The 27253-nt window shown below is 37.8% G+C and overlaps 4 protein-coding genes, 1 long non-coding RNA gene and 1 pseudogene across 7 annotated transcripts; 2 read left to right on the top strand and 4 right to left on the bottom strand.

The window, feature by feature from the left end:
- Positions 1-4742: 4742 nt before the first annotated feature.
- On the bottom strand, positions 4743-8235 carry LOC103334217 (phosphoglycolate phosphatase 1A, chloroplastic-like; annotated as a pseudogene). Its single transcript, XR_016128323.1, has 6 exons — positions 8107-8235; positions 7176-7273; positions 6291-6387; positions 5681-5787; positions 5126-5235; positions 4743-5031 (listed from the first exon to the last, which is right to left on the bottom strand). The product of XR_016128323.1 is annotated as a phosphoglycolate phosphatase 1A, chloroplastic-like (transcript).
- A 743-nt stretch (positions 8236-8978) lies between these two features.
- LOC148916019 (uncharacterized) lies at positions 8979-10382 on the top strand. 2 transcript variants are annotated; one of them, XR_016128200.1, is made up of 4 exons: positions 8979-9326; positions 9787-9933; positions 10073-10177; positions 10263-10382. It is a non-coding gene; the product is annotated as an uncharacterized LOC148916019 (long non-coding RNA). The 2 variants fall into 2 exon arrangements; XR_016128199.1 differs by having other exon boundaries at positions 9787-10177.
- A 1922-nt stretch (positions 10383-12304) lies between these two features.
- On the top strand, positions 12305-17484 carry LOC103334253 (disease resistance-like protein DSC1). Its single transcript, XM_089055323.1, has 5 exons — positions 12305-13275; positions 13366-14467; positions 14589-14879; positions 14982-16391; positions 16523-17484. The coding sequence occupies exons 1-5, from the start codon at positions 12779-12781 to the stop codon at positions 17021-17023; spliced, it is 3801 nt and encodes a 1266-aa protein (XP_088911449.1). The 5' UTR covers positions 12305-12778; the 3' UTR covers positions 17024-17484.
- A 1416-nt stretch (positions 17485-18900) lies between these two features.
- LOC103334218 (uncharacterized) lies at positions 18901-20201 on the bottom strand. The gene is made up of 2 exons (XM_008237164.2): positions 19783-20201; positions 18901-19520 (listed from the first exon to the last, which is right to left on the bottom strand). The coding sequence occupies exons 1-2, from the start codon at positions 20076-20078 to the stop codon at positions 19370-19372; spliced, it is 447 nt and encodes a 148-aa protein (XP_008235386.2). The 5' UTR covers positions 20079-20201; the 3' UTR covers positions 18901-19369.
- A 772-nt stretch (positions 20202-20973) lies between these two features.
- LOC103334219 (Pentatricopeptide repeat (PPR) superfamily protein) lies at positions 20974-23993 on the bottom strand. Its single transcript, XM_008237165.3, has one exon. It carries the CDS (start codon positions 23696-23698, stop codon positions 21200-21202), a length of 2499 nt encoding a protein of 832 aa, XP_008235387.2. The 5' UTR covers positions 23699-23993; the 3' UTR covers positions 20974-21199.
- Positions 23994-24735: 742 nt separating this feature from the next.
- Positions 24736-27140, bottom strand: LOC103334220 (vicilin Cor a 11.0101-like). The gene is made up of 5 exons (XM_008237166.3): positions 26960-27140; positions 26285-26860; positions 25915-26171; positions 25545-25829; positions 24736-25447 (listed from the first exon to the last, which is right to left on the bottom strand). Exons 2-5 carry the CDS (start codon positions 26799-26801, stop codon positions 24932-24934), a joined length of 1575 nt encoding a protein of 524 aa, XP_008235388.2. The 5' UTR covers positions 26802-26860; positions 26960-27140; the 3' UTR covers positions 24736-24931.
- Positions 27141-27253: the final 113 nt, after the last annotated feature.

The following is a 27253-nucleotide window of genomic DNA, read 5'->3' as shown; positions in this document are numbered from 1 at the left end:
TCTGATTGATATAAAGTTTTCTTTGCTTGTTGCTGCAAATGATTTTGCCTACACAAATAAATAAATAAAATTCAGTTTTGCTCAAGTTCTTCACCAATCTTTGGTTTGTATGTTTGCACCAAAATGGAAATAAACAAATTGGTTCGTGAGGGCAAAACCTATAGAAGTGGGCTCCCCTAAACCTATAACATATTCCTCAGTCTTCTCAATGCAAATTGCAATCAAAGAGCAATCCTGTCTGCAGCAGCAAAGCAATCAAAGAACAAAAACAACCCACTTTTTTTTCAGCGGCAAGAATTAAAACCCTACATCAAATCTAACAAAAAAGCAATAAATTAAACTAATTGATAAAAACTTGTCTTGAAAGCATAGAGACCAACTTGAACTGCCCATACTGAAAAATGTATGAAGTAATGTTCTCTCTTTTTGTGGGGGGGTCAATTGTGTACAGAGATGGGTGCAATTTATTGACCAACAACAACCCACGCTAGTACCAACACGTATTCATAATAGAATTTGAATTGCAGTAAGTCAGAAATTCAATTCCATCAAAACCAAAACCAAAACAAAACCAAAATAGTTAAATCCCATTCAATATTATTCGAGTTATAAGCACTACAACGGTCAGTTATCCACGCACACGGAAGTGATTTTTATTCGTAAATTTTACATTTGACAAATAGTGAGAATGAAATTAAGAGAGATGTGGAACTAAAAGATGAATCGTATTCATATTGGACAATGCTTTATTTAGAGAGATTTATAGATTAGGGCTAGGGTATACATGGAGGAGCAATTTCATGGTGTGTGTTGGGGCAGACACTACTGAAAAAAGTGGAAAATCAGACACTACATGAATGCGTACTCCAAGAAAGAAATTAATAGGTACTTCTTCAGTCAGTGCCACAAGAAAAATAATATTTAAAATAAAATAAATACTCGTAGACCACTAGTGGTACCTGCCATTTTTTCCCATCAAACTTTGTTACAGTCTTCAAAGTGCTGCTCCATTTTTACGCAATGGTGAAAAAGGTTAAAATTCAACTGAAAACCGCGCGCTTGAAAACGGCCTTTCTTCCCAAACACCAAGACCCGTCTCCGTCTTCGCTGGTTTTCCGTGCTCGTTAACCTTTTACTTTATTTTCCTCCCTCAGTCGCTCTGTTAGCGAGTGGTGCATCACACTCCCGATGACTAAATTCGGTGTGTCGACCCAATCATACGGGCCGGCCGAGGATTGGCGTGAATTACTGGAGCGTATCGCGCACGCGAATTGAGTAAATTTTTCCGCGGTGTTTGTACGGGCAGTGCTGGGTTGACGGGGTCCGTTTAAAAGACGGGGGACACGTGGCGGATGGGTGGAGGGCGGAGAATTTATTTATAAAAAGGAGGTCTCTCGAGGCGACAAAAATGTGGGTACAAATTCTGGCCATGTGGCAATAGAGAGGCCCACAGGATTTGTCGACTTGGACACATCATTCAAGTTCAATTGAGAGATTCCCTGCTCTTCTGTTCTGATTCTTCTTCACTTTCTCTCTTTTTGACAGGAAAGTTCGGTTTCTACGTCCACTTTTGAAAGTAAATAAATTAATCATAATTACATTGTGAATTCCCTTATTATTACCGGCACTAAAATGATTATCCAAAATTTTATTCGAATGACTTGGATCGATGTATGTTTAATATAATTCCAGTCCACTTCTAATCGAATTAATTTTGTTTAAAGAAATATTTGAGCTATGCATGTTTGTGCAAACACCGTTTTCTTGCACTCGAGTTCGAATACCTACAAAGAGTTCAATTGTATCCAAACTTAAAAAGAAAAGGAAAAAATAAAACAGCAAAGTCGATATGCCACTTTTGCACATATCTCGAGGAATTGCTAACTTCAAAAGACAAAGTTGTGCATTAGCTGCACGCATAAGCAATGCAGTGCATGGGCAGTGGGTATGTGTTGCGGGGCCCATCCTTGATGATCAACTTTCTGAGGTTTGCTTGTTGATTATCAAATACCTTGCCCAGAATTTCTGCTTTTGCATTCGAAGTGTAATGAGGCGGACACATCGTAATGACCAACTGACTTATCTACACGTTTGTTGTGTAAGAGTGTCGTGTTTAGAGAACTACTAACATAAAAAGTATAGTCATTATGCTTTAATTAATGAGCTTTGGATTGAGGTAAGAGTAAAGAGGGGGAGGCAAGAAATCCAAGTGGGGTGAGGTTTGGTTTGTGTTTTATGAAGCAAACAATAATCTAGATAGATTTGTGGAAGGTCTAAAGACCAAAAAGTGAAGGCCAATGGCTCACCTTCCCACACAACCAAACCAATACTATACCACAGAGAGATCTCTAGCCTCTTCTTTTAATTTAATTTAATTTTTAATAACGTAATTAATTGTCTGATTGCCTTCAATAATTTTATTTATTCTATAATTATATTTGTAATTAGCTAGATTAGGTTAGGTGCAAATATATTTGTCTCTTTGTTATTTTGGATATAATGGCATGCTTGGCGTGACGTGAACTGTCAACATACTCTCAGCCCACGTGTCTAATTCTTATTGGTCGAGCTTTGAACAAGACAGACAGTCTCACGTCAGCCTTAGAGGACCCGAACCCCGCCAGCTCCAGGCTCATTTAATTCCACCCCGGAACACTGGTACGGAGTCTCTCTCTATCTCTCTCTCTCTCTCTCTCGGGCATGGGTGACTGATCACTAACGTGGCAGGGGTCCTCTGGCACGTGACGTCATACATCCTGTCCGATGAAATGATTGTTTCGTTTTGCTAAAGTTTGGTGGTGGATGAGAGTGGGGCCTCAAAATTTTGGAGAAGTTTTTGTAATGAGGACTTTCGACCCTACTTGTTTCTTGGTTTTGCTATTCATGTGTTTTAATTTTCATCTTTATAGGAAAAGCGATTTTATTGAAGGAAAACTCCCAACATTACAAGAAATCCTCAACTAAAACACCCGGGATAGATAAAACAAAACGAGCTAATCTATAAGCCACAATATCTAATCTATAAGCGACAATATCGACCTTCATCTTTCATTTGCAGCATCTACATGATTATGATTTTGGTACATATATATATATGATGTGAATTCAGTGTTATGTCATGGTCAATAAGCCTGGTGCAACAATTTCAATCATGTACTTACTCATGCTGCAGGCTGCATGTGGTCCTAGCTATATATGCTTCTCCTTTAAACATACAAATCCACAATGATGACATATATATATTTGAATCACTTTAATCGTATCAGATTCAGAGTGAAAGTGTTCCTTCAGTGTTCTTCCGGTTGCCTTTTGAGGGGTTTGAAAAATTTTAAAATGAAAAATTTGTAAAACGTTGAGGTTGGTCCCAGAAAGGTGCCGATTCAAACCCAATGAAAAATCTGACAGGACTGCCGCACGCTTGAAGATAGCCACGGGGGTTCAGATTGAGAGTAAGTGAGGTGTTTATTTTATTTTATTAGAAAAAAAGCACCCCCCAGTCAAAGCTCTGTGACCTGAAAAAAACCTTCTGATGATCCCCCACGCCATCACCAAACTAAACTATTGATTTATAATTACAAGGCAAAAAGAAAAAAACTCAAATACAAACCAACTTGTAGACAGCAAAATGCCAAAAATAGACAGAGAGCATGAGGGTTCAGATTGAGAGTGAGTGAGGTGTGTATGACGCCCCACCGAAACCCTACATTTTGAGAATGAGAATGGATTGACCAAAAGATTAGGGTTAAACATGAAAATGGCAATGCTGAGTTACGTCCCAGGAGATGACTTCTGAAAGATAATAAAATCTAAAGCTAGACATAGGATAGTGTTCATAATAAATATACTACTTGCTTACTGGGCATGCATGCAACGTTTGCAGGCAGGCAGGCAGGCAGCAGCAGTAGCAGGAGGAGGAGGGTACCAAAGTAATAAATGGATATAAATATTTTTTTTTCCTTTTTCATATTTATAGAGGTGTGAGTGATGTCATGGTTTAGACCGTATTTAATTAGGGTTTTGGAGAAAATTAAAGGCTGATATTGCTTGTTGTACAAGGCGTCAGTGAGTCAGACTCAGGCACACACAACACAAATGATCCAAAGACAAACAGTCAGCAAGGATAATTAATTATTTACAGATTAAAATAATGTGATCATGGTGATATCATCATCCCCATCGTTAATTAATTTATTTATTGGCATCTCCTCCTCCTCCACGTGCAAACCCTCCTGGAGGCTCTAGCTTCTTCAGTCAGCGAGCCAGGCTGAGCCAGGCCCTCGTGTTTCGTAAATTTTCCCATTTGAAGGCAACGCTGCCGATGTTCTCTCTCTCTCTCTCTCTCTCTCTCTCTGTCTCTACCTAATTCTTGTTTTTAATCACATTCGTGACTGATCATTTTGGCATTAAGTTTTTCAATTTTCGCAGATGACAAGGAAAATATATTTTTACAACCCACTAGTTTTCTTTTTTCCTTTTTCTTTTGAGTGCAAGCAAGCAACAACCCAATAATATTATAATAAAATACTATTTTCAATCTTCACAACTTAGGCAAATAACACGCTCCACTAGTAGGGTTAGACCGAGAGACTTTTGGGACATGAAATGAACAACACACCTCCTTAGCTACTACCTGTCCAAGCTCAATTGCCAATGATACAGAAGGAGGAGAAGCAAAAAAAGAAATTCAGAGACGTGCTGGTTTGGTTGCCAATAAGAAGATGCAGGAATATATTAGCAACCAGTTTAACAATTGCACAGGCATCTCAAGTGCATAATTTTTATATTTATTAATGTACTCTGTTTCTTTTTGTTTCAGAAACCTACATCCAGTAAAATATACTTAAAAAAATTACATGGAAGTATGACTGGCGGAGACAAATAATGACAGATGCGCCCAAGATATATTTTAGGGGTAACATAATAATCATACAGTTGCAGCCTTGAGAGACAAAAAGTCTGAAATCTTGTTCATGTAAAAATCTGGTTGTATGGAGTTGTTAGGACTCTGAAGCACTGACAAAGTGGTGACACCTATAAGACAGAAAGGGAAAGCGCCTTAATTAGCTCAAATACATCACAAACTCAAGAAAACTTGGGCCAAAAATGCAGACTTTAGTTTAGTTACCTGAGAGAACAAGAAAAGTTTTGTAACCACCATTTTGTCCAAACAGAATATCAGTATCTAATCTGTATCCCAACCATGCAAATCTGTGACTTCACTTCAAGATGCCAAATCTGTCATTGATTAAATTCAACTCACTAATATCAGCAATTATATGACCAATAGTTTTCATCAGATCCATTGAAGTTCACTTCTTTAAGATGTCAAGTGTTCTGCGACTTAGTACATGTCAGCTACTAATTAGGATGCAAAATTACATCGCGAAAATTGTACATTCTGTTACAATAATTGCATTCTTGTATTTACAAAATCATTGATGTTTACCTCATTAGTCAAAGTCATGTCTTTTGGCCTTTGAGTGTCTTTTTAAATTTTAAGACAGGGCACATAAGCTAGATGGTTGCTAAGTATAGTGAGTGATTAAAAAGATGAGTCAATGATGAAACTCCTCTAATGTTTGTCAGAAAACAAAATAGAGCAATTTAACTTCAATAACTAAAGAATTCATCTACAGTAAGATAAAACAATGAAGAACAATAAATAAAGCATTTGACTTACTCGTTTGCTAAGTAGTCCATCATAAATGTTGAGGGTTTTCCCACAACCAGCGGCTCACGTTGAGTAGATCCACGGATAGCGCCAACCATAGAACCACCACGGTCCACCTGAAGTTGAGTATAAATTATAGTAGCTTCATCAATTCGGTAACAACCTGTTTGGCTAGGTATTTTCAGGTCCAGAAATTCAAAATTTCCCAGTCAACTTTAGAAGTTTAGGTATCATATAATCAAGTCATTTGGAACCACTAACCCATGCATCAGTAAATGGATCATAGATAATCTGATTCAGTATTCTGAACATTAACGAGTTCAATAAATTCCAATAAGTTTTTTTTATAAGATCGAATAAAAGGTGGTCGTTTTCAGTCTTATCTCCTCTCCCTTATTTTATGCTTTGATATATTGAACAGAAACAAGGAGATGAAAGCATAAATAAATGTGAGTGCAAAGTGTACAAATAGGAGTGTGAAAATCGCTACCCCTAACAAATGACTTTTGAATTTTAAACAAATTCCAATTAGGAAAATCTTTACATGTTTTGCAGCATAACACAGTTGAAAATAATCTAATTAAAACACAAAGTGCAACAAGAGAGGAGAGAAATGAACCTGCCCATTCCTGAGCATCTTTGAGATGAGTGACAGCATCACGATTTGTTGCAATGATAGACATCCAGGGTTTTCACGTACACAGAGTGTTACATACCTTCCATCACATAAACATTGATTAATGATAACGGCCACCAGAGAAGACCAAATGCAATACATGTAACAAGTGCACTGCATATATAATAAGACCATAATGTTTATATGGTGTTGGCACTTGGTATAGTAACCATTTAATACTTTGTAACACAATATTTGCATATATGCCCGAATTTGAGCACAAGTACAGTCCATAGAAAAATAAAGAAAAAAATATAGTGAATTGTGGCAGTTATGTGGCATCCATTTTTCAATCCAAACCTTCAAACATTAAAGTTTAAATATTAAACCGAAGCCCTAATAATTTCTGAGGCAAGAAGAATCTAAAACAGATGCATGCACACACAAAAAGATGATGTTTTCAAAAAATTATTATTTGGTGGGGGAAGAGAAAAAAAAATAGATTTTCTGGAGCAAACTGCATGTTCCCAGGAGAGGGGCAGGCAGTGATGATCCTCCTTTACTTCATCCACTGCATCAACATTCATACTAAATAATTACCAGGGGAACTTTCAGTTTCCAAATATTTGCTTTTACATCCAAAGAAGATGTAGACCTCGTTATGTCTCTCGAGCAACAATTTGCTATTTATACCTGAAGATCTTTTAAACTACAGGTAACCTTTTAAGCTTTATCCTAAATTTAAAATGAAACTGAAGATACAAATGCAAGGGAAATAATGACACCAAGTTTTGTGCAATGCTCTTGTTAGCCAAATGAATAACATGTCATTTGATTTCGCAGACTAGGATATAAAATAGAAAAAGTACAAGTAACAGCATCATGTACTTAAATGATTTCGGACTCATACTTACTGGTCCACCAATGTATGGATATCCAGCAAGCTCAAGCTCCTTCAAGATACCTTCCTCACCAATCACATAAACCTATAAATGGCTCGATCATCAGTCTATTTACATCTAAGTTCATGATTAACATGCACCAGTTAATTCATTTAGTGCTAATCATCAGGTACCAGATGCAAGGAAATCACAACAAAACAAACTTCTTTCAGAATACGCAAAACTTGGAATCTCATAGCAAACACAATTTACCATGCCTGAAAAGCTAAATTAGTATCTATCTATAACTGACAGATTTGTCTCGTCTTTAGACTCAACAATAAGTCGAAGTCTTCGCATAATGCAATATGGCTCAGATTTTCAATATTCCAGAGCCAAGTGTTTCAAGAGACAGGCTACCAAATTGATGGGTTCAACGGAACAATGAACAACCTTTAAAAGGAGTCACAGAGGTGACAAATTAACCCAAATGTCAAAATCAAGAACGATTGACATTATCCCAACAAAATAATCTCAAAATTATAGCAGAGCAGAATTAACATTACCATGATATAAGCAAGGGCTCAGATTTTTTATAACCTGAACTAAACCAAATATCAAGATCAAACGCGATAAACATTAGCACAATACACAAACTAAATTCACATTTCTGATAAATCAATAAAACCTAGCCTAAGATCAAAATCAGCAGCATTAACATTACCACAGCACGAGGAAAAAGTAAGAAAATTTGAGATCCAACGCAACATCAAAATTAAGCGAAATTAACATTTCAAAACTAAAAAGGCTCGACTTTGACAACCCAGAATCAGAATGAAGAAAATTCAGAAAACCAAAATCATTTTATAGAAACTAGAATATGAAAAAAAAAAGAAGAGAAACTGTAATAATTAAAAATAAAATAAGCAGAAATCCACCTGGTATCGATGTGAGGAGGCATCCTTGGAATCGTCGGAGTCGTTGTCGATGAACTCGTAATCCACAACTCCAGACTCGTCGCTGTCCATAGCGGCTATACTATTTTTATTTTATTTTTTTAATATACTATAGCCGGCGGCTATACTATTTAAATATTCGAATATTTATTTTTTCAAATCTTCTAGCCGCACGGCTATACTATTTGTTTATAATTTATATTCAAACACTATAGCCGCGCGGCTATACTATTTTTAATTTATTTTTTTAAATAGTATTACCGAGCGGCTATACTATTTCAATATTCTAATAGACAGTATAGCCGGTCGGCTATACTATTTTGAGCTGCCATACTGTTTTTATCTTGGTTTTCTAAATCGTATAGCCGGCCGGCTATACTATTTTATTTTTATTTTTCCAAATGGTATAGCCGAACGGCTATCCTTTTTTTTTTAATAGTATAGCCCTTCGGCTATACGGTATATTCTAATATATTTAAAGAGTATATCCTAACGGCTACACTATTTTTATTTTGGTTTTTTAAATAGTACAGCCGGGCGGCTATACGATTTTGAATTTATTTTTTCAAACAGTGTAGACGCCCGCCTGTACAATTTAAATATTCGAATATATTGTGACTGTTATAGCCGCACGGCTATAAAATTTTATTTTAGTATTTTAAATCGTATAGCCGCACGGCTATACGATTTCAATAGTCTAATACATTGTGACTGTATAGCCGCACGGCTATACTATTTTATTTTAATTTTTTAAACAGTATAGCCGTTCGGCTAGACTATTTAAATATCGAATATATTTGAACAGTATAGCCGTGCGGCTATACGGTTTTAACAGAAAATCCCCAATTCTGTGCAGGTATGTTTAAAACCATATTGTATTTCATGGTATATTTGATTGTATTCTTGGTAGATATATGATTCTGGGCTTCCAATTGTGGTTGGCATCTGCTATTATCTGTAGTTTTTGTAAATTCTACTGTGATGATGTTCCAAAGTACATTCAGAAATGCTAAAAGCAAAATTATTCAAGGTACCATGTGTTCCTTGCATTGTTGTATTTTCCCTTGGCTTATGACAAAGTTGAAGATACCTAAATTCTTATGATACCTTAAATTAGGTCATCTGACACCTCTTCTCTTTCACAGGACTTCTATGAGCTGTGGCCTCAGAAATTTCAATGCAAGACAAGTGGTGTTACCCAGGTATAAAGTTCATAGCATCTTTTATAAAGTAGTTGCTAGTTTCATTAGACTATTCATTCTGTTTATGTGGTTGAAGAAGAATGGTGAGATACACACCTCGAAAGATGGGTTTTAAACACCTTTGTAGTTTGTGCTGTTATTGTTATCAAATAGGGCTTATGAAGCAGAGTGTTCCACAGAGTTTTAAGTTTTTAAACCAACCCAGTTGAGCAGTAAATTGGGATGCAACAACCTTTCCTGCAGCTTTCTTTAATATATCTTATTTAATGTTTGACTATGATGATGTCCGTTGGTGACCACTTAATTGGATGCATGATGCTGTGGAACTTAGAATAGATTCCTGTACATATTCAAAGGTTGTTCTTATGATGCATCGATGAATCAGGGATTCCTCATTATTCTTAGCAGTATACAGTCTATATGCATGTATGTGATAATGCACTGACATTTGATTTCTCAGCGCCGCTGGATTGTGGTGAGTAATCCTAGCCTGTGTGCTCTTATCTCAAAATGGCTTGGAACAGAAGCTTGGATTCGTGATGTTGACCTTCTAACTGGCTTGCGAGCATATGCAGCAGATCCTGACCTTCAACAAGAATGGATGATGGTACTCTCTAGGCTTCATATTTGTACATTGAATCAATGAATGGTGAAGGTTTGGTCACAAGTTCTAAGAACTTCTATCCTGTTCATCTTTTCTCCTTTGTCTAATAGATTACAATGAAATTTATCACTTTCAACTGCAGATTCGTTTAGATGCAATGTTTGATGTGCAGACAAAGCGAATACATGAGTACAAAAGACAGCTGCTTAATATACTTGGCATTATCCATCGATATGACTGCATCAAGGTGAATCTGATTTTATATGGTGAAGAACTTTGCATTCCATATTTTTATAACTTCTTAACAAACAACTATCTTATACCTTCTACAGGGAGCTATCACCATCCTCTAGCATTGTGCATACCTATTTCATCTTCTTGTCACAGTAATTTAACAATTTGTTGGACAGTAATGTATTAAGTTTTCAATGAGATATGATGTAGAGTTGGAGCTTTCTTCTCTTTATTTTTTTCTTTTTTCGTAAGAAATTTCTTTCTTTTTGGCCCCACTTATAAGATGAGCACTTAGATGCGGTAGATAAAGAAATTTTTGTTTGTATAGCCGCGTGGCTATACGTTTTTTACCGTATAACGTATAGCTGCTCGGCTATACATTAAAAATTAAAAATAGTATAGCCGAACGGCTATACACTTTAAAGTCTATTTCCCTCTCCCGCCTTGTTCTCCTCTCTTGTGTGCCTCTCTCCCAAACGACATGTTCACCTCACCACACCAACGACAACAACGACAACTCCTCCCTCTGCCAACTCCACCAATTCCAGCTCAAGATCGCCCACTTCAAGCTTTATTTTTTATAATTTTTTTTCCTTCAATTTGTTACCCATGATTTTCTTCTTAGCTATTATTAATTTTGTTATGCAGAATCAGTTCTAGCATAAAGTGTTCAAAATCTGAATGAGACAATCGATTGTATCGAAGAGCATTGACGACATGGCGCAGAAGATCCATCATTTGCAGTATGTTTTGTTCACTCTTAAGGTTTGTTTCCCGTTTCAGCTTCAAGTCTTGAGCTTTCAAGTATATGCTAAATTGAAAGCAAATATATAATATTTGGTTGCATTTGTATGTCACAGGGAGACTCAAGGCTTAATGCTCTAGAAGAAGAGGTTCATATATTTTTCAATTTATTTTTTGTAATTTTTAATTCAATGAATAAGTAGCAGAAATAGTTTGTTGGATTTGAGAAATAGGCTTTGCAATGCTTTTTAGGTACGGCTTCTGTGGGCTGCATCAAGAAGTAGTACAACTTGGATCTTCAACGGTTGCCTCTCAGGCTCAAAAGGTCATGCACTGATGTACTCAATCCATCTATAGTCTACGGCTATGAGTGTGTGATGTTGTTAGTGTGGTGTTCATTTTGCCATTGGCTTCTTTCTCTTTGCTTTCAGATGGCCGATATCGTTACAGAACAATGGATTTAAATTCATGGAGTTTCTATGGTCTCGCGTAACGAGGTTCGGTTTTTAGGCCCCAATCTCAAAATCTCACTATTTATTTCTGGTTTGGTTTAGCAATAGATTGATTGGTTTGGTTCTTCTTGGTTGGACTGCTTTTCATTCTTTGGATATTGCATTTCTGTTATGGATTTTGACATTTCTATTCTTTGTTTGGATGGTTCTTCTAACTTCTTATTTGTACATTTAAAATTTAATTTAATATGTGACTGTAAAAGATGGCTAATTTACAGGGGCATATGTCATAAACGTGAAACATTGGCACCTTCTTCAGTTTGCATTTCTGAAATGATATACGTGTTTTGTACCAAAACAAAATCGAAGAGTTTTCCAACAGCACTATAAATCAATTACAAAAGATTGAAATTTTGGAGGTGAAGAAAGCAGGGGCGTCGCTGGGCTTATCACAGAACATGTAGGGAAAAGAAAAATGGGTACAAATAGAAATTGGAGAAAATGAAAGAGAAGGTAAAGCCTGAAGAAGTTGTAAAAATCCTAAACCTCTTTTGCCTTTCCTCTCCTTTCATATAAACATTTCTGCCTTTACCTTGTGGCAAGAATAATTGGAGAAAAAGAAGAAAAAAAAAGAAGCAAAAGATGTTCCAGTAGCTTCATTTACAAGTTTCAAAATCTGAATAGGATTCTATAGTAGCCTCGATTCTGTTAGCAGTAGACAAACTTGTTGTTAGTCCCTGCACAAGCAAAAATTAAAGCATGCCCGGTAGGCCTTGCAGCCTATGGATGTACCAAAAGTAAGAAAAGGAACAACTTTGTATGTAAAAGTAAAACGCATAAACGATGGGGCCTATTGTCACTTTAGCTAGAATTGAACTCAAGAAAAATTCCAACTCAAAAGCAAAAGTTTGTGCAGTCACTCCCATTATCCCATATGCCCTTTTTATTTCTTCAGTGTGAATGCTTGAATTTTTGTCCTCCGACAGTGCTTGAGTAATTGTTCCTCTTCTCTTTTTCCATCTCTGATTATTTTCCGTGGATCGTTTTCGAGCTTTGTACAATTGCTAAACTAAAATGTGATCTAGCTGCAAGCAACTGCTTTCAATTCTCTTTCTTTCTAAACAAGAGAGGCTACAAATCTCTCAAGCTGGCAGTGGCAACTTATCTCTAGCTTTTTTTCTCTCTCTATCTCTCTCAATCTGGCAAGTGGCTCCTCAGCTGCAACTTAATTAACCAAACTGCTTTCTATCTTTCTGCTTTCTATCTTTCTTTCTAAACAACAAAGGCCACAAATTTAAATATACATCCAATTTTGATATTTTTTTTATCCCTCATATCTCATTCTCAATATATACATCCAATTTGGATACATGTAATGCATGTTTTGACTTGCAGGTTTGCAGGTTGTGGAAAGGAATATGAATTCATCATCTTCTTCTCCTCCTTTTGCGGCCTCCCTTCAAGAAAAGTATGATGTGTTTCTTAGTTTCAGAGGTAAAGACACACGCGATACTTTTACCAGTCATCTTCACGCGGCTTTACTTCGGAAGAAAATTGAGACCTACATGGATCGCAGACTGGTGAAAGGAGATGACATTGGACCTGCCCTTCTGGAAGCAATCGAGAAATCAAAGATTTCAGTAGTCATTTTCTCAAAAAACTACGCTTCTTCCACATGGTGTTTGAAAGAACTTGAGCATATACTAGGATGCAAGGAAAGATATGGACAAATTGTTGTACCCATTTTTTATGGCATAGATCCATCACATGTAAGAAAACAGCAGGGAACTTATGCACTTGAAGGTCTCCAACTTAAGAAACGTTTTAAGGGCAGTAGGGATGAGGTGGTCAACTGGAGGGCTGCTCTGGAGAAAGCAGCCAATATTTCTGGGTTTCATCATTCAAGCAAAACAGGGTAGCCAACTCTCTAATTTGTATCAATTTCCACTTGTGATCATTTGATTCATACTTACTATTGTTCGTCTTTCATAATGATATTTGCCAGGACAGCGGCCGATTTTGTAGAGAAAGTTGTCCAAGATATTTTGACCAAATTGAATTGCGAATCGTCAAGTGATTTAAAGGGCCTGGTTGGAATTGAAAGGAAAATTGAGAAAATTGAGTCCTTATTGTGCTTAAGTTCACCAGGTGTTTGCTGTGTAGGTATTTGGGGCATGGCTGGTATTGGCAAGACCACCCTTGTGGATGCTGTATTTCACAGGCAGTCCTCTAAATTTGAAGCTTGTTGTTTTCTTGCAAATGTTAGGGAGAAATCAGAACAAACGGGTGGACTAAATCAGTTGCTAAATAAACTTGTTCGTAAGATATTAAAGGACAAAGATATAACCATCGACACTCTGTCTATAGGACAAACTGCTATTCAAGCTAGGCTCAGGCGTACAAAGGCGCTCATTGTTCTTGATGATGTGAATGCTTCAAGCCAACTAGAAGTTCTTGTTGGTGACCATGATCGGTTTTGCCAAGGCAGTCGAATCATTATAACTGCTAGAGATAAAGGCGTTCTTGAGGAAAAAGTTGATAATGAAAAGATATACGAGGTTGAGGGATTAAGTTTCAATGAAGCTATTCAGCTCTTTCATTCTCATGCTTTCAAAAATAAGTCCCCAACAACAGATTATACTGAGTTGTCAAAAGAGGTGGTAGAATATGTTAAAGGCATTCCATTATTTCTTAAAGTTATGGGGTCCTCATTCTTTCGTTGCAAGAGCAAACAAGAGTGGGAAGATCAATGGAACAAATTGAAACGATTTCCAAGTGAAGAAATCACGAAAGCTTTGAGAGTAAGTTACGATGGATTAGAAGAAAATGAGAAGGAGATATTTCTTGATATAGCATGTTTTCATAAGGACGAGAATATTGATGATGTAAAAAGAATGTTACGCATTCGTGGTTTCTATGGGGAAGTCGGAATCAAAGTCCTCATTGATAGGTCTCTCATATCAATTTGGGAAGGATGGATAGAGATGCATGATTTGCTGCAAGAAATGGGAAGGGTAATTGTTCGCGAACAATGTATTGAAGAACCCGGAAAACGCAGTAGGTTGTTCATTGCAGAGGATGTCTATCATGTGTTGACAAATAACCAGGTACGTAGTTTATGTTATGTTCACATTTACAATAAACAAGTCAGATTATTCCTACAAATATGATTTTGATTAAACTTTTTATATTATTAATTCACCTTTACACTTTGCTCTTGATTGTCAGAGAGCTGCAACTGTTCAAGCCATATTCTTTGACTGGTCTAAGATTGAAAAGCTAATTTTGAATCATGCAAGTTTCGAAAAAATGTATCGACTGAGATGGCTACGTGTCAATTACCCTCTTCTCAAGAACATCACATTAATCGATTCTCTTGATCTTCCCAATTCTCTTAGTTATCTTGAATGGGAGAGATATCCTTTGAAATCTTTGCCATCAAAATTTTCTCCTGAAAAGCTTGTTGAGCTTCATATGCCGTTCAGCGAAGTTGGGGCGCAACTTTGGAATAAAGACCAGGTATATATGCTTATTTTAGTTCTTGTATAACATGTGGCCTAGGAAGTAATAATCTGCAAGCTACGTTGTTAATTCTTTTCATTTCTATTTAATTTGTTACAGAATCTTGTCAACTTAAAAGTGATCAGTCTTCGTTCCTCCTATCATCTAACTGAAGTTCCAAATCTCTCTCAAAGTCAAAAAATTGAGTGGATAGATCTTTATGACTGTAACAGATTGGTTGAAATTCCTTCGTATTTTAAATATCTTGACAAGCTTACAAATCTTGAACTTGGGCGGTGCAGAGAGCTCAAAACTCTTCCGGATATGCCATGTAATGTTGAATTCTTAGGTTTATCTAGGACAACAATAGAGGAATTGCCTTCATCAGTTTGGTCTCACGAAAAAATATCTGAGCTTGATATTAGATATTGTAGAGACCTTAAGAGTCTTCCAACCAGCAGTTGTAAGCCAAATGTGTCAGGTACTTTTAGTCTATGTGGCTGCAAATCTCTTTGCGAGTTTCCAGAGCTTCCCAGGAATACAACAGTGCTAGATTTGAGTAAGACAGGAATAAAAGAATTGCCGTCATCAATCAAGTTTGTCTTTGGTCTCACTACAATTAAACTGGTCGCTTGCAAAAGCCTTGTGAGTCTCCCAATGAACATTTGGAATTTGAAATCTTTGAAGAGCCTTGATCTCAGTCGTTGCTCTAACTTTCAACACTTGCCAAAAATCTCAGACCCTATGGAACATCTGGAGTTTCTAAATTTATCAGGTACAGCGGTTGAAGAGCTACTGCCATCAGTTGGAAATCTAGTTGCACTTAAATATTTATTTCTCCACAAGTGCAAGAACCTTGAGGTTGTCCCAAACAGCATATACAATTTAAGCAATCTTAAAACTCTCTGGTTTAATGGCTGTTCGGAACTGAAGAAATTGCCTCCCGTCTCAGTGGACCCAGTCGGATTGGTATCTCTGGAAACACTAAACCTCGCTAAGTGCAGTATACTAGAAATCCCTGATGGCCTTATCTGCTTAACCTCATTACAAGAGTTAAATCTGAGAGAGACCAACATTAAGAGCATACCTGCAAGCATCAAACACGCTTCTCACCTGTCTCGCCTTTTCTTAACCGATTGCAAGAGCCTTGAATCTTTACCAGAGCTCCCCCCATTGTTGCAACGTCTTGAAGCACATGGTTGCACATCACTGAAGACAGTCTCAAGTTCAAGCACTGCACTCGCACAAGGTTGGGGCGAATATATATTTTATCCAGGGCTTCATGAGAAATATATATTTTCTAGTTGCACAAAGTTGGATCAGAATGCACGAAGCAACATAATGGTTGATGCACAGCTCAGAATTATGCGAATGGCAACTGCGTGGTCAAAGTTTAAAGAAGAAAAAATTGAACAAGCATCATACGATTCAGATGATGATTATGATTCAGATGATTATGATTCACAGGATTATGATTCAGATGATTATGATTCACAGGATTATGATTCAGAGGATGATGATATGATTAAGGTCTCTATTATATCTCTTTCTTTCTTTGTTTGTTTGTCTCTCTATCTACCTCACGCACAGAGTCTGTCTCACTCACTTCTGTGGAAAATTTTACACGAGTTTAATAACTAAGATGTCCATTCATGCTACAGGAAAATTTCGTTGCCATTAAATGTTGGGGGTATGAAATTCCAAATTGGTTCAGCCATCAAAGTGAGGGATCTTCAATCAACATCAAGCTTCCTCCTGATTGGTTTAGCACAGATTTCTTGGGTTTCGCTCTATCTCTTGTTATTGCATTCAACGAGGATGTCGCTGAATTCTTTATGACGATTGGTTGCAAGTACAACTTCAAAACTAGTAATGGTGAAAGCCATGAAATCAACCATCCTTTGCATCCGTTTACGAATTTTGGAAGCCCAGAGCTCCATCAGGTGTATGTGTGGTGGTATAATAATGTATTTGAAGAAGTTGTAGAGGGAGCTCAAATCCCCACTGCGTTTTACAAACTTGTTACTGAGGTCTGTGTTGACTTCAGCGTACTGGGTTTTGCCAACAAACCCTATTCGGAGGAGGAGTTGGAGGTGGAAAAGTGTGGGATTTGTTTGTTATATGGCCAAGATGCTGAGAGCATAAAGAAGAGGATTTTGTAGCTAAAGCGATCATGAACTTTCAGCCCTAACTTCAATTTTTGTTTTTTGTTTTGAGGTGCAATATCATTTTTATTTGAGCTGTTAGGCCATCTCCAACCATGAGGGCCAAACCCAAATTTTAGGATTATAGCCCCAAAAACCTTCTCCAACCATGTATAATGAGGGGTGGTAATTTGGGTCAGACTGAAATCTTGGGTGGAATTTGGCCCAACTTTCCAGTCCGGGTGGAATTTCTGTGGGCCCCAAGTCGAAGCCAACTTGTGCAGCATGTGAAGGAATGACAAGACAGAGCAAATTTGCTGGACACGTGGAAGGCTCACATCAAAGAGACGTTGGAATCCAACAACTCCCTTTGAAAACCAATTATGCATCTACTTGTTCTTTTTTTAATTCTTTATATAATCTTTTGGAGCCTTTAAAAGCTGGCCACGTGTAAAGCAATGGGAACCAACTTTTTGTCATTTTTCAAGCTTTCTCAAATAGATATAAACAGCCCATATTTTTTTGGGAGTTTCACTAAAACACCCAAAATGGAGGTTGAAATTATAAAAAAAACCCAACACCCAAAACACTTTATAAACACACCCAAAACCCATCATTACACACACTCAAAACTCATTTATAAACACACCCAAAAAGTTGACTTTGTAGTTGATTTTGGGTGTGTTTCTATGTTTAAATAGTGCTTGAGTTTTTTTATAAATACATGTCTAGAATTGGGTTTATTTATAAATTTGTATATTTTTTTCAACTTGATTTTTAAAGAGAAAAAGAAGATCCAATTATCAAAATTAAAATCAAATGGTTAAAATAATATTTGTAATTTATCTAAATGACATCCCACTCTCAAACTATACAATCATTCTCATTTTAATTTCAAGCCAAAAAAAATGTTATGTTCATGGAATTTTAATTTTTTTAGATTAAAATGTTTAGAAAATTAATTCACGAATGTTGAAACAAAATTAATGTCAAGAAAAATTAATGACAAAAAAAATTTAAGCGTTAATCATTCTTAAACAATTTAATAAAGTTGCGGACTCAAATTATGAGTCCGCAAGGTTGGAGGAAAAAACAGTTTGAGTCCTAAAAATACATGAATAGTTGTATTTTGGAGGGTGAAAATTTGAGTTTAGCCCTAATATGATTGGAGATGGTCTTACAAGCCTTGTGGCTGAGGATGCTTATGCTTAGGGATGTCGCTTGTACAAAAAATTAAAAAGTAGAGGGGAATCCAGTCTAGTCTCCTTGTAACTAATTCAGTCTGAAAAGGACTCCTCGACTTTTACAGGGAGATATAGAACATGGATATCAATGGTGCCATGTCGTTCTCCACGTGTCACAACTTTTTCACCATTGGTGTTTGGGATGCTTTATTTATTTTATTTTATTAATCGTGTGATGTGATTCGTTAACGTAATTTTTGATCGATATACTCAGTCCATCTATAGTCTATGGCTATGAGTGTGTGATGTTGTTAGTGTGGTGTTCATTTTGCCATTGGCTTCTTTCTCTTTGCTTTCAGATGGCCGACATTGTTCATAAGTTTTGCTGATTCACTAATATTTGCAAGTTTCTTTTTGAAAATAATTAAATAAATAGATGCACCTATAAAAGGCTCGATCACCAGTCTATTATCATCTAAGTTCATGATTAACGTCACCCATCATTTTTATTAGGCTCTAATTCTTGATATTAATCACATTCGTGACCAATCATTTTAATGCCGAAAGCATTAATAATGCTACCAAAATCGCCTAATACCGAAAGCATTAATAATGCTATAAGGAATATTTAAGGATCCCCGATCCACCAAGAAGATCTAGACTGAGAACAGAGCCAGAGTGAACAGAGTATAAGTAAACAAAGAAGTCAAGTGCACCAATCAACTCTCCACATTCACATTACAGGACAAAAAATTACTTCCAAGACATTCAAAACTGAAAAACAAACATCAATACTACACCCTGCAAGATTTAAAAGTTGCAGACAAGTAGTGAATCGTTAACAAGCTGTGAATCATATTAAAAGGGGTAAAATGAAGGCAGGCTAACTGTGGCACAAGTTTAACTCCGTACTCTATTCTGGTAAAGCTCCAGTCTGTTTCATCATGACCACAAAACATAACAAAATGCAGAATTTGGGAACCTACACTACACTACCAGTAGGTTTCATCATAACCGCAAAACATACAAAATGTAGAATTTGGGAACCTAAAAGAAACTAGGCAAACTTTACAGAACCTAATTATAAGCTAAATTTGAGCATCTAAGACAACCCGTTTCTAACCGAAATCGCATGCCAATCTCAAAAATTTGACAGCCATGCGATGCAAGTTAGCCTCGACTAACTTGTTGCTTTCGATCCATTGACATTGTTGGTCATGCTGTACATGGTTCTAACTGGTTGAACAGGTACTTGCTTTGGTTGCTCTGCTATCTTGTCCAGGTCAACTTGCTGGTCACGGCACTCTGGGGAACAAAATGCACGAAAGGGACTGCACGCCACCATTTCAAGTCCAAAAACACACAAAATTCAAAAATTTCAGTAAATCTGATGACACGGGAAATAGAAACAACTGTGAAATGATATATAATTCACATAATATTTATAATTGCGAACGAAAAACAAATGAAATGCGAACAACAAAAGAAGAATTATAAATTACAACTCAAATTTGTATTCTTTTAAATTTAATTCCTTGTTTTTCTTTTCAAAATGAAAAGAAATCAGGGAGATAAATAAGAAAGAAACCTTACCCGCACATGAACACGTCCTCATTGTGAGGGAGCCTCCGGCGACAAAAGTAGCAGTGGTCAAGGAACTTATCGACCTGCGCCTCGCGTCCCATCGTCACAATCTCCGGCGACGACATCGTCAGAACCGACGGCGGAGACTGCACAGCCTCCGGCGACGGCTTCAGAGCCTTCGCGCCATTACCGAAAGCCGTACGGACGTGGAGCCGGGAATCGGAGGACTCGGCCGACCGCGGCGGAAGGAGGCCGGTGTCGCCGTAGCTCGAGGAGTGAACAATGCGGGAGCGTTTGGCGGACATTGAAGATGGCTAGGGATTTGGGAGGGGAAGAGAGAGAAGCGAATTAGGGGTTTTTGAGAGGTTTGTGAGTGTAAGGAACAAACAGCTGAGAGAGAGAGAGAGAGTACGGGGGCTTTTGCTTTCTTCATGGTGCGGTGTATTTATATGGTTGCGGTACGTCACTGTGTTAAAATGTGTACCCGCCTAAAGCTCGAATTCTTGACAACAACGCGTCTTTTATTTATTTAATTATTATTTTACTCAGAAAAGCAGAAAAAGAAAACAGAAAAAAGTAACGCGGTGATATTATGAGGGCGTCGACTGAATTAAATTAGGCAAGCTTGGACTGTTACTAACAAGATCAAATAGTTAATTCTCTAATGATTCTTTTGTGAGGATTTTGAGTTCAGTATTTTATAATGGAACTTTATATTAGGGAAATTGTTTTTTGTTTTTTTGTTTAAACAAAGAATATTATAAACGTCTATAATTTGCGGAAATGAAAATTCGAACTAATGTTTAGGTATAGCCAAAATAGAAGTCTAAAATAGTATATTTTAGAAATAGAAATTCGAACTAATGTTTAGGTTTAGGTAAATAGAAGCCTAAAATATTATATTTTAGGTATAAGATCGACAAAAAATCTTCACTCACCAGAATGTCTGAATTTACCATCTCCTAAATGAATAATTGATGGTGGATATGTGTAATGGCTGAGTCATCTTATGCGTAACTTTGGGAATTTATTCACATCAAATCTCCTAGTCGATTTTTGTTCATAAACCACCACTGATTAACAACGTTTTACATATATATGTATATATACTTCTTCACCTATGTGGACGTCCGGACGTTGTAAACATAGAGGAAAGCGGGGAGGTGGCCCCTATTAAAGGTTGTTAAATAAACAAATCAATCAATCAAATGAGAAATTATGTGGATTAAGAAATAAGTTTAGTTTAAAATTGTAGTTTCTTCAAACAAGGCTAGGTGATGATCCAAACATGAACTCGAGCCTTTTCTCATTCTGGGTGAAGAACTAATTAACGCAGATAACCAAGAACTATAGTGTCTTCTACTTCTTCTCAAGTTCATTGGATCAAAGCTGAGGCATGTATGAAGCGGATAAGAAGACAGTTTCCTCAGCACACACCTACCCAATTCTTAAACGCTAAAGCTGCTTCTCTTTTTTTAAGCTGGGATTCTGTCTGGAATTTGGGAGCCTTGCCCTTGTAACTTGTTCTATGGTACTTCAAGAAGAGTGTTCGGTACTTGTACTTATCGATGAACATTTTCCCTTTCTCCATAATTTCCACCACTTCATTTGCTCGACTGAAGAATCCGCCCCTCACGAACGTGTAAAGAACAGAATCCAGGAGTTCCTGATCAAATTTCATTGAGGTGGCAGAAGCAATAGACTTCATCTCCCCCCAAAGCTCCGTCACCTCTATATATTTTCCTCCTACAGCAGCATAGCCAGTGACCATAGAATGGAAAGTTTGAGCATTTGGGGCATGCCCCAAACTTCTCATCTTCGTCAGAGCTTTCTCTGCATCCTGCATCAATCTCTTCTTGCAGAAAAAATGGATTATGCTGTTCCAGTCATGAACCCCGGAATCCATTGTCTGTCCTTCCTTGATTTCCTGCAAGAGCTTTGCCATCAACCTAGGTTCACCACCTCCTCCTGCACATTCGTTTACCAACCTTTCAAACTTCTGATGACCAGCTCTTGGTATCTTCGCCTCTTTCATCTCTTGGTACAAATGGAGGGCTCCCTGTGTATCATTTTGAAGCACCCTGGATTGGATCAATGCCTCATAAGAGCTTGAGTCTAGCTGGATCCCTCCCTTACGAGCATCTCTTAAAAGCGATGCTGCGTTTCCTGCTTGGTTTGCTTCACAATATGCTTTTAGAAGAGAGGAGTATACAGAAGAACCAGTTCTTACACCAGCCAAGCACATCTCATCAAGAAGGTCATGTGCTTTATCTAACCATCCAAGTGATATGCATGAATTAATGACATGAACCAAGGCAGAATCATCATTGGAAGCCGGGGAATCTTCTTTATCTGCCTTTATAAGAAACTCTGCCAAATCCTTGGTCTTGTCCGCTTCTAGGAAGGCCTTGACTAATTTCACAAATATTTTTTCAGTTGGCTGGAGGATACCGCGGTCTGTTGTTATCAATTCAACTTGGCTCTGCAACTTAGCTAACACTACACCAAGCACTTCCTTTGCCTCATTCTCAAGTCTCAAGAAATTTCTATCCATAGAAAACTCTTCATAAGATACTAAAGGGCTACTAATATGACCATATGATTCTCTAGAGCTTGTACTTTTCCCAGATCCAAAACCCGATCCAAGAGGGGACATATTTCCCCTTCCAGGAGCATCAAATACCAGTGTTGCTAATGCAAGAGAATTTCTTGCTTCTTTCGGTTTCCGTAGCATTTCCAAGACCATGTTGGATGCAGAATCTAGATCCCTGAATTTCAAATGGCATGTCAACAAGCAATTGTAGAACTGCCGGAACTGAATATCACTTAGGTTAGGGGATTCATCGATGTATCTTTGAAGTTTCCTAAGCTCATCTCTTCGTCCATTTCTCTCATATATTTGTGCCATTAATATCAATAAGTTAGCATCAGTTTTGACACCAACTCGAGGCATCATGTCAAGGAGCTGCTCTGCTTTCCTAGTTGTCCCAAACATGAGACAGCCAGCCAAAGCAATGTTGAAAGCAGTAGTATTCGGCTTCATAGCAATCAAAGGTGCATTAGACTTCTTACGCGGGTCAATCCTATTATCTTGGAACAAGTAACCAATCTCAATTATCAACTCAGCAGCAAGGTAAGCCCCTTGAGCTGTTTGAGACATGTGAGCCAAGATAGCAGACCAGGCAGCAACAGGCGGAAACTGTTCCATTTCTACCATCTTTCTCAAAACAGTCGACGCAGGAATGGGTAATCCAGCTTTGGCAAGACCCAAAGAGAGATAAATTAGTGTCTCCTTCTCTAACAAGTTCTGTCTGCTTTTCTCAATAGCCTGTTCTACCAACCCATAAGCCCTCTCAAGCCACAGAACATCAAAGCTTTGTACAGAACTTGTTAAGAGCTTATTGACAACAGATTTCCTAAGAAACCCTTCCATCTGCATATGCTGCTCATGCAACTTCCATGCATCATTTAGTCTGTGCTCATCAATTGCACTTTGTATCTCCATGGTTAATTTAGCTGGGTCTCGAGCCTGGACCAAGATTGTTCCCGCGACAGTTGAAAAGAAGTTTACTTTAAGTGTAAAATGTTCTGGAAATCTCAAAATAGCATCTTGTACATTTGAGTTGGCCAAAGAAGAAGAGCCAACGAACCCAGAAACAGGCCCGGCATTTGAATAAGCTCGAAGCTGGGATTCAGAGGCCCGAGCTATGCTATAACTAGCATCAGCAAGTGCAAGATATAAAACAGAAGGGCAAACTGAAGCTGTCCGATGGTTGAATTTCCTCATATGAAGCATCGTATCCAGGCAGAAACATTTACCAATCAACTCACTACCAACAAAAACACCCTTCAATTTTTCTTGAAAGATATATTTTTTATAACACAGCGCCGAATTCCAAGTACAGAAACAAGTAACCGAAGGCATGTAATCGGCCAATATCGTTGAGGCATTTTATCAAGCAGTTGATAATCAAATTGAGGTTGCAAGGAGAAGTGCGGTTTATTGGACGTGCAAGGATAAGCTCAAGTACGCGAAAAGTGGAAAAACTTACTGTTAATTTGGCGTTGGTATGTCCGCCAAGTTCGATAAGAAGATGAAATGCAAATATGCAGAAGAAGAAGTTGAAATTCAAATATCTTAACGTTCAAGAGAGGGAGGAGAGGAATTGAGTGAAGGGAAGAGGGAAAGAGGCGGTCGGTTTTGAGAAGAAGGATACCGTTGGGGCTATTCATGGACAGGTGGGCTGCTTTGACAAATATCATAGGGCCCATTTTAATTTTAATTTTTTAGAAAAGGGTCCATTTTTATTAATAGAATTCTTTTGTGTCATTTTTTTTTTGTCAAAGTCAGAAAGGAATAGGAGGTTTTCTCACACACATTACTAAGATGCAATGTGATTTGGAACTTGAGACACTAGTCTGCAAATCAAAGTCATGCGATGTGATTTCGAACTTGAGACTATTAGTCTACAAATCAAAGTCAATTACCATTGAACTAAACCCCATCAGCTAATTCTTTTGTATAATTAAGTTTTCTTTTTCTCTTGTTTATAATTGGTTTAGGAAAAAAAAAAAGTATTGAGAAACCTAATTTTCTCTTTAGAGACATGGGTTAAGATGATGGTCATGACAATGAGCTTGTGCAAGTTGCACAATTGCATAAAAATAAAAATAAAAATATACTTTTCTTTAATTTTAAGCCATTGAAATACAATAATAAACCTTTTTTTTTTCCTCTTCTTTTTGTGTGGGTGAGCCAAGCAGGGCTTTGGCGATTAAAAAAAAATATTCCAAGCAGGGCAGATATAATTATGCAGAAATCCAAATTTGTTGTGACCAACCTGACCTGGACATGTGAACAAATTCTATTTCACATTGACTGATATGTCTGCGAAGTCTTATTGCAAAGTCAGACTCAAATCCATGAAATTTTTATGTTTGTGAAAACAAACTTCCAAGCAAAAGCAAAACAAACCAAAACATACAACATGCTGTTAACTTAGTAGAAAGTCGTTCTCTTTATTTAAGGTTACAACCCAGAATTTACATTGGTAGACACTCGACACATTCTCACCCTACCAGCAGGTTATAATATATACAATATTATCTCAGAACCACAAAACTGCAGCAGCCTCTACTTAGGGCTTAACAAAAACCTCTACTTAGAAGACATAAAAACTTCGAAGCCCTTCAACTTCCCCCTTTTTTCATGCATAAGCACGCCATGTTCAGGCTGTTCATTTGGTCCCTCAAAGAAGAACTCATCGTCTTGGTTATTGAAGATGCGATCCACTTCTCTTGCAGGCACATTGAAAGCCAGCTCTTTGGCTTCCCTGTCAAACTGGCTCACCACATTCTTCTTCCCTGCCAGAGGGACCCTGATGTTGTCATGAGCATTGACCTCAAAGCAGATGATTTGCAGGTTGCTATTCCTCGAGGCTATGGCTGTCATTGGGTGACCAGCTGGTGCAACAAAAACCGCCCCACGCCTCAAGTTTCCGCTTATTTTCTGGTACCTTGGGCTGCTCTTCTGTCTCTGCTGCGGCTGCGGCTGCTGCTCTTGTCTTCCGGTTGAGCTAACGTGAGGACATGCCATCTCAAAGTAGCCTTCTCCATCTAGCACAAAAGAGATCTTTGTGGCTCTCGAGTTGAAGAATGGGCCCACCATAGCCCCCTATATTACAAAACAAACATACAATTCATTGAGCTATTGATTTCATATAACTGTTGAATTGAATTGGATTGAGAGAAATTTGAGTTGGGTTGTTTACTTGGGTTATGTTGGCGAAGGAGACGAGGAGGTCGAGGTCTTGAAGCTGCTTGAAGTCGTTGAAATCTGCTTCAAAGAGACGGCCAAATTTGTTTGCTTGGGAGGGATGCTTGCTGAAAAGATTGAATGCATCACTTGATGATTGTCCACCATGGAAAGGCCAGAAGCCTTCGCTTCCACCTTGGCCGTGCTGTTGGCTCAGTTTCTTAATTTGTTCTTTGGAGGCTCTGGTTATGCTGCCCTGCCTCTGCTGCCCAAATAGCCTCTCCAGCTTATTCATCTCCGTCTGTTTGATTGCAGTAAATCAAAATCATTAGCACAATAAATATGATTAATTTGCCAAATTAAAGAAAAAGCAAAATACTTTGTACCTTTAAAGCGGCTTGAAGTACTTGTGGGCTGAATGCTTTGAAAAACGATTCTGGGTTTTCACCACCGGCGGCATAAAATGCCTCGTACTCACCAGGAACAGAGACTGGCTTCATGAAATTGACAATGAAGAGCTTTTCATTCTCATCTCTGTTGACCATATAAACAGGGGTACCTGCTGGAATTCTAAAGAGATCTCCACGTTCAAGATTATGGGTCTCTCTCTTCTCTCCCCTAACTATGGTAACGGCTGGTCGACCTTAATTCACATAAAAAATACAAAATTAATTAAAGATAATAACAAAAACACTTGATTAATTAAGACCCAAATTTTTATGTAGAGAACAATTATCAAACAGGTAAGCTACTTACCCTGGAAAACAAAGAGAACAGTATCAGCATCAAAATGGGATGGAGCTACAAATGCGTGTGGCTTAGTGACAAGAAACCCAATTCGATAATTCTCAATGGCGCGCAAAAGATCCGACCTTTCAGTGAATTTCTGAAGAAGCTGAAATCTGCCTTCCTCTGTTTGAACTCTGGTCTCAAAATGCTCATCTTCGAAGAAGTAAGGATTTTGGTCTTCTTGTTGTCGACCCTGAAACTCCTCCTCCTCCTCTTGCGCACGTCCGGTCTCTGATATTGGATAAAAGCTTCCTCCTCCTCCTGATTTCCCTCTGTGTTTCTCTTCCTCCCTCTTCTGCTTGATGTATTTGTCACACCCTTGCTCACACTGTTCCCTCTGTTTTGAATCAAACCCTTGCTGGTGTTCGCACTGGTGCCTGCACTGCTTCAGCTCTGGGTCTTGCGTAGCCGAAGCTACATATACACTCAGAAACATAACAGACAAGAGCAAGGCAACCAAAAGAAGCTTACTTTTCAACGCCATGGCTTTGTGTTTCAGATTTTCCTTGATTTCTTGGTGAAGATGGTGAATGCAGCGGAGCCCTATAAAAAGGAAGAGATCATGGAGATAAGGGAAGAAGCCTCGAGGGCATGCATGGCGACGAGTGTCCAATTTACGTGTCAAATGTTTAAAGTAGTTACCAAGCACTGAACATGCAGGCTTGTCATTGTCTTGTATTACTTTAAATGGGAACGACAAAAGGGTTGGGGGAGTTTGGAGTTTTGATCTGCTTGCATTGCATTTGAGTCTGTGTAGAAAAGTCGCCGTGTCCACGTGATTCACATGGCAGTGGCATGAACGGACATGTAAACGCTAGCAAACAAATTTTGTTGACTTATCACTACGTTTTTTATTTTATTTTCTTTTGGTCAGACTTCTCGATGATATACATAGAGAATTATGGTAAGACATCCAAAATGGCTCAAAGTTATGAA

Source organism: Prunus mume, linkage group LG6, assembly GCF_029339155.1.
Source record: "Prunus mume cultivar Tortuosa linkage group LG6, ASM2933915v1, whole genome shotgun sequence".
NCBI classification, from domain to species: domain Eukaryota; kingdom Viridiplantae; phylum Streptophyta; class Magnoliopsida; order Rosales; family Rosaceae; genus Prunus; species Prunus mume.
This window is presented reverse-complemented; position numbering and strand designations above follow the sequence as displayed.

Excerpts from the sequence above, each read along its gene's own strand:
- LOC103334219 (XM_008237165.3), bottom strand. The coding sequence starts at position 23,698 with ATGCCTTCGGTTACTTGTTTCTGTACTTGGAATTCGGCGCTGTGTTAT.
- LOC103334220 (XM_008237166.3), bottom strand. The coding sequence starts at position 26,801 with ATGGCGTTGAAAAGTAAGCTTCTTTTGGTTGCCTTGCTCTTGTCTGTT. Across the intron at positions 26,172-26,284 it reads TGTTCTCTTTGTTTTCCAGG|GTCGACCAGCCGTTACCATA; the intron begins GTAAGTAGCTTA and ends ATGTGAATTAAG. Across the intron at positions 25,448-25,544 it reads CCTTCGCCAACATAACCCAA|GGGGCTATGGTGGGCCCATT; the intron begins GTAAACAACCCA and ends TTTGTAATATAG.
- LOC103334253 (XM_089055323.1), top strand. The coding sequence starts at position 12,779 with ATGAATTCATCATCTTCTTCTCCTCCTTTTGCGGCCTCCCTTCAAGAA. Across the intron at positions 14,468-14,588 it reads ATGTGTTGACAAATAACCAG|AGAGCTGCAACTGTTCAAGC; the intron begins GTACGTAGTTTA and ends CTTGATTGTCAG. Across the intron at positions 16,392-16,522 it reads AGGATGATGATATGATTAAG|GAAAATTTCGTTGCCATTAA; the intron begins GTCTCTATTATA and ends TTCATGCTACAG.
- LOC103334218 (XM_008237164.2), bottom strand. The coding sequence starts at position 20,078 with ATGTCCGCCAAACGCTCCCGCATTGTTCACTCCTCGAGCTACGGCGAC. Across the intron at positions 19,521-19,782 it reads GAGGACGTGTTCATGTGCGG|TCCCTTTCGTGCATTTTGTT; the intron begins GTAAGGTTTCTT and ends GGTGGCGTGCAG.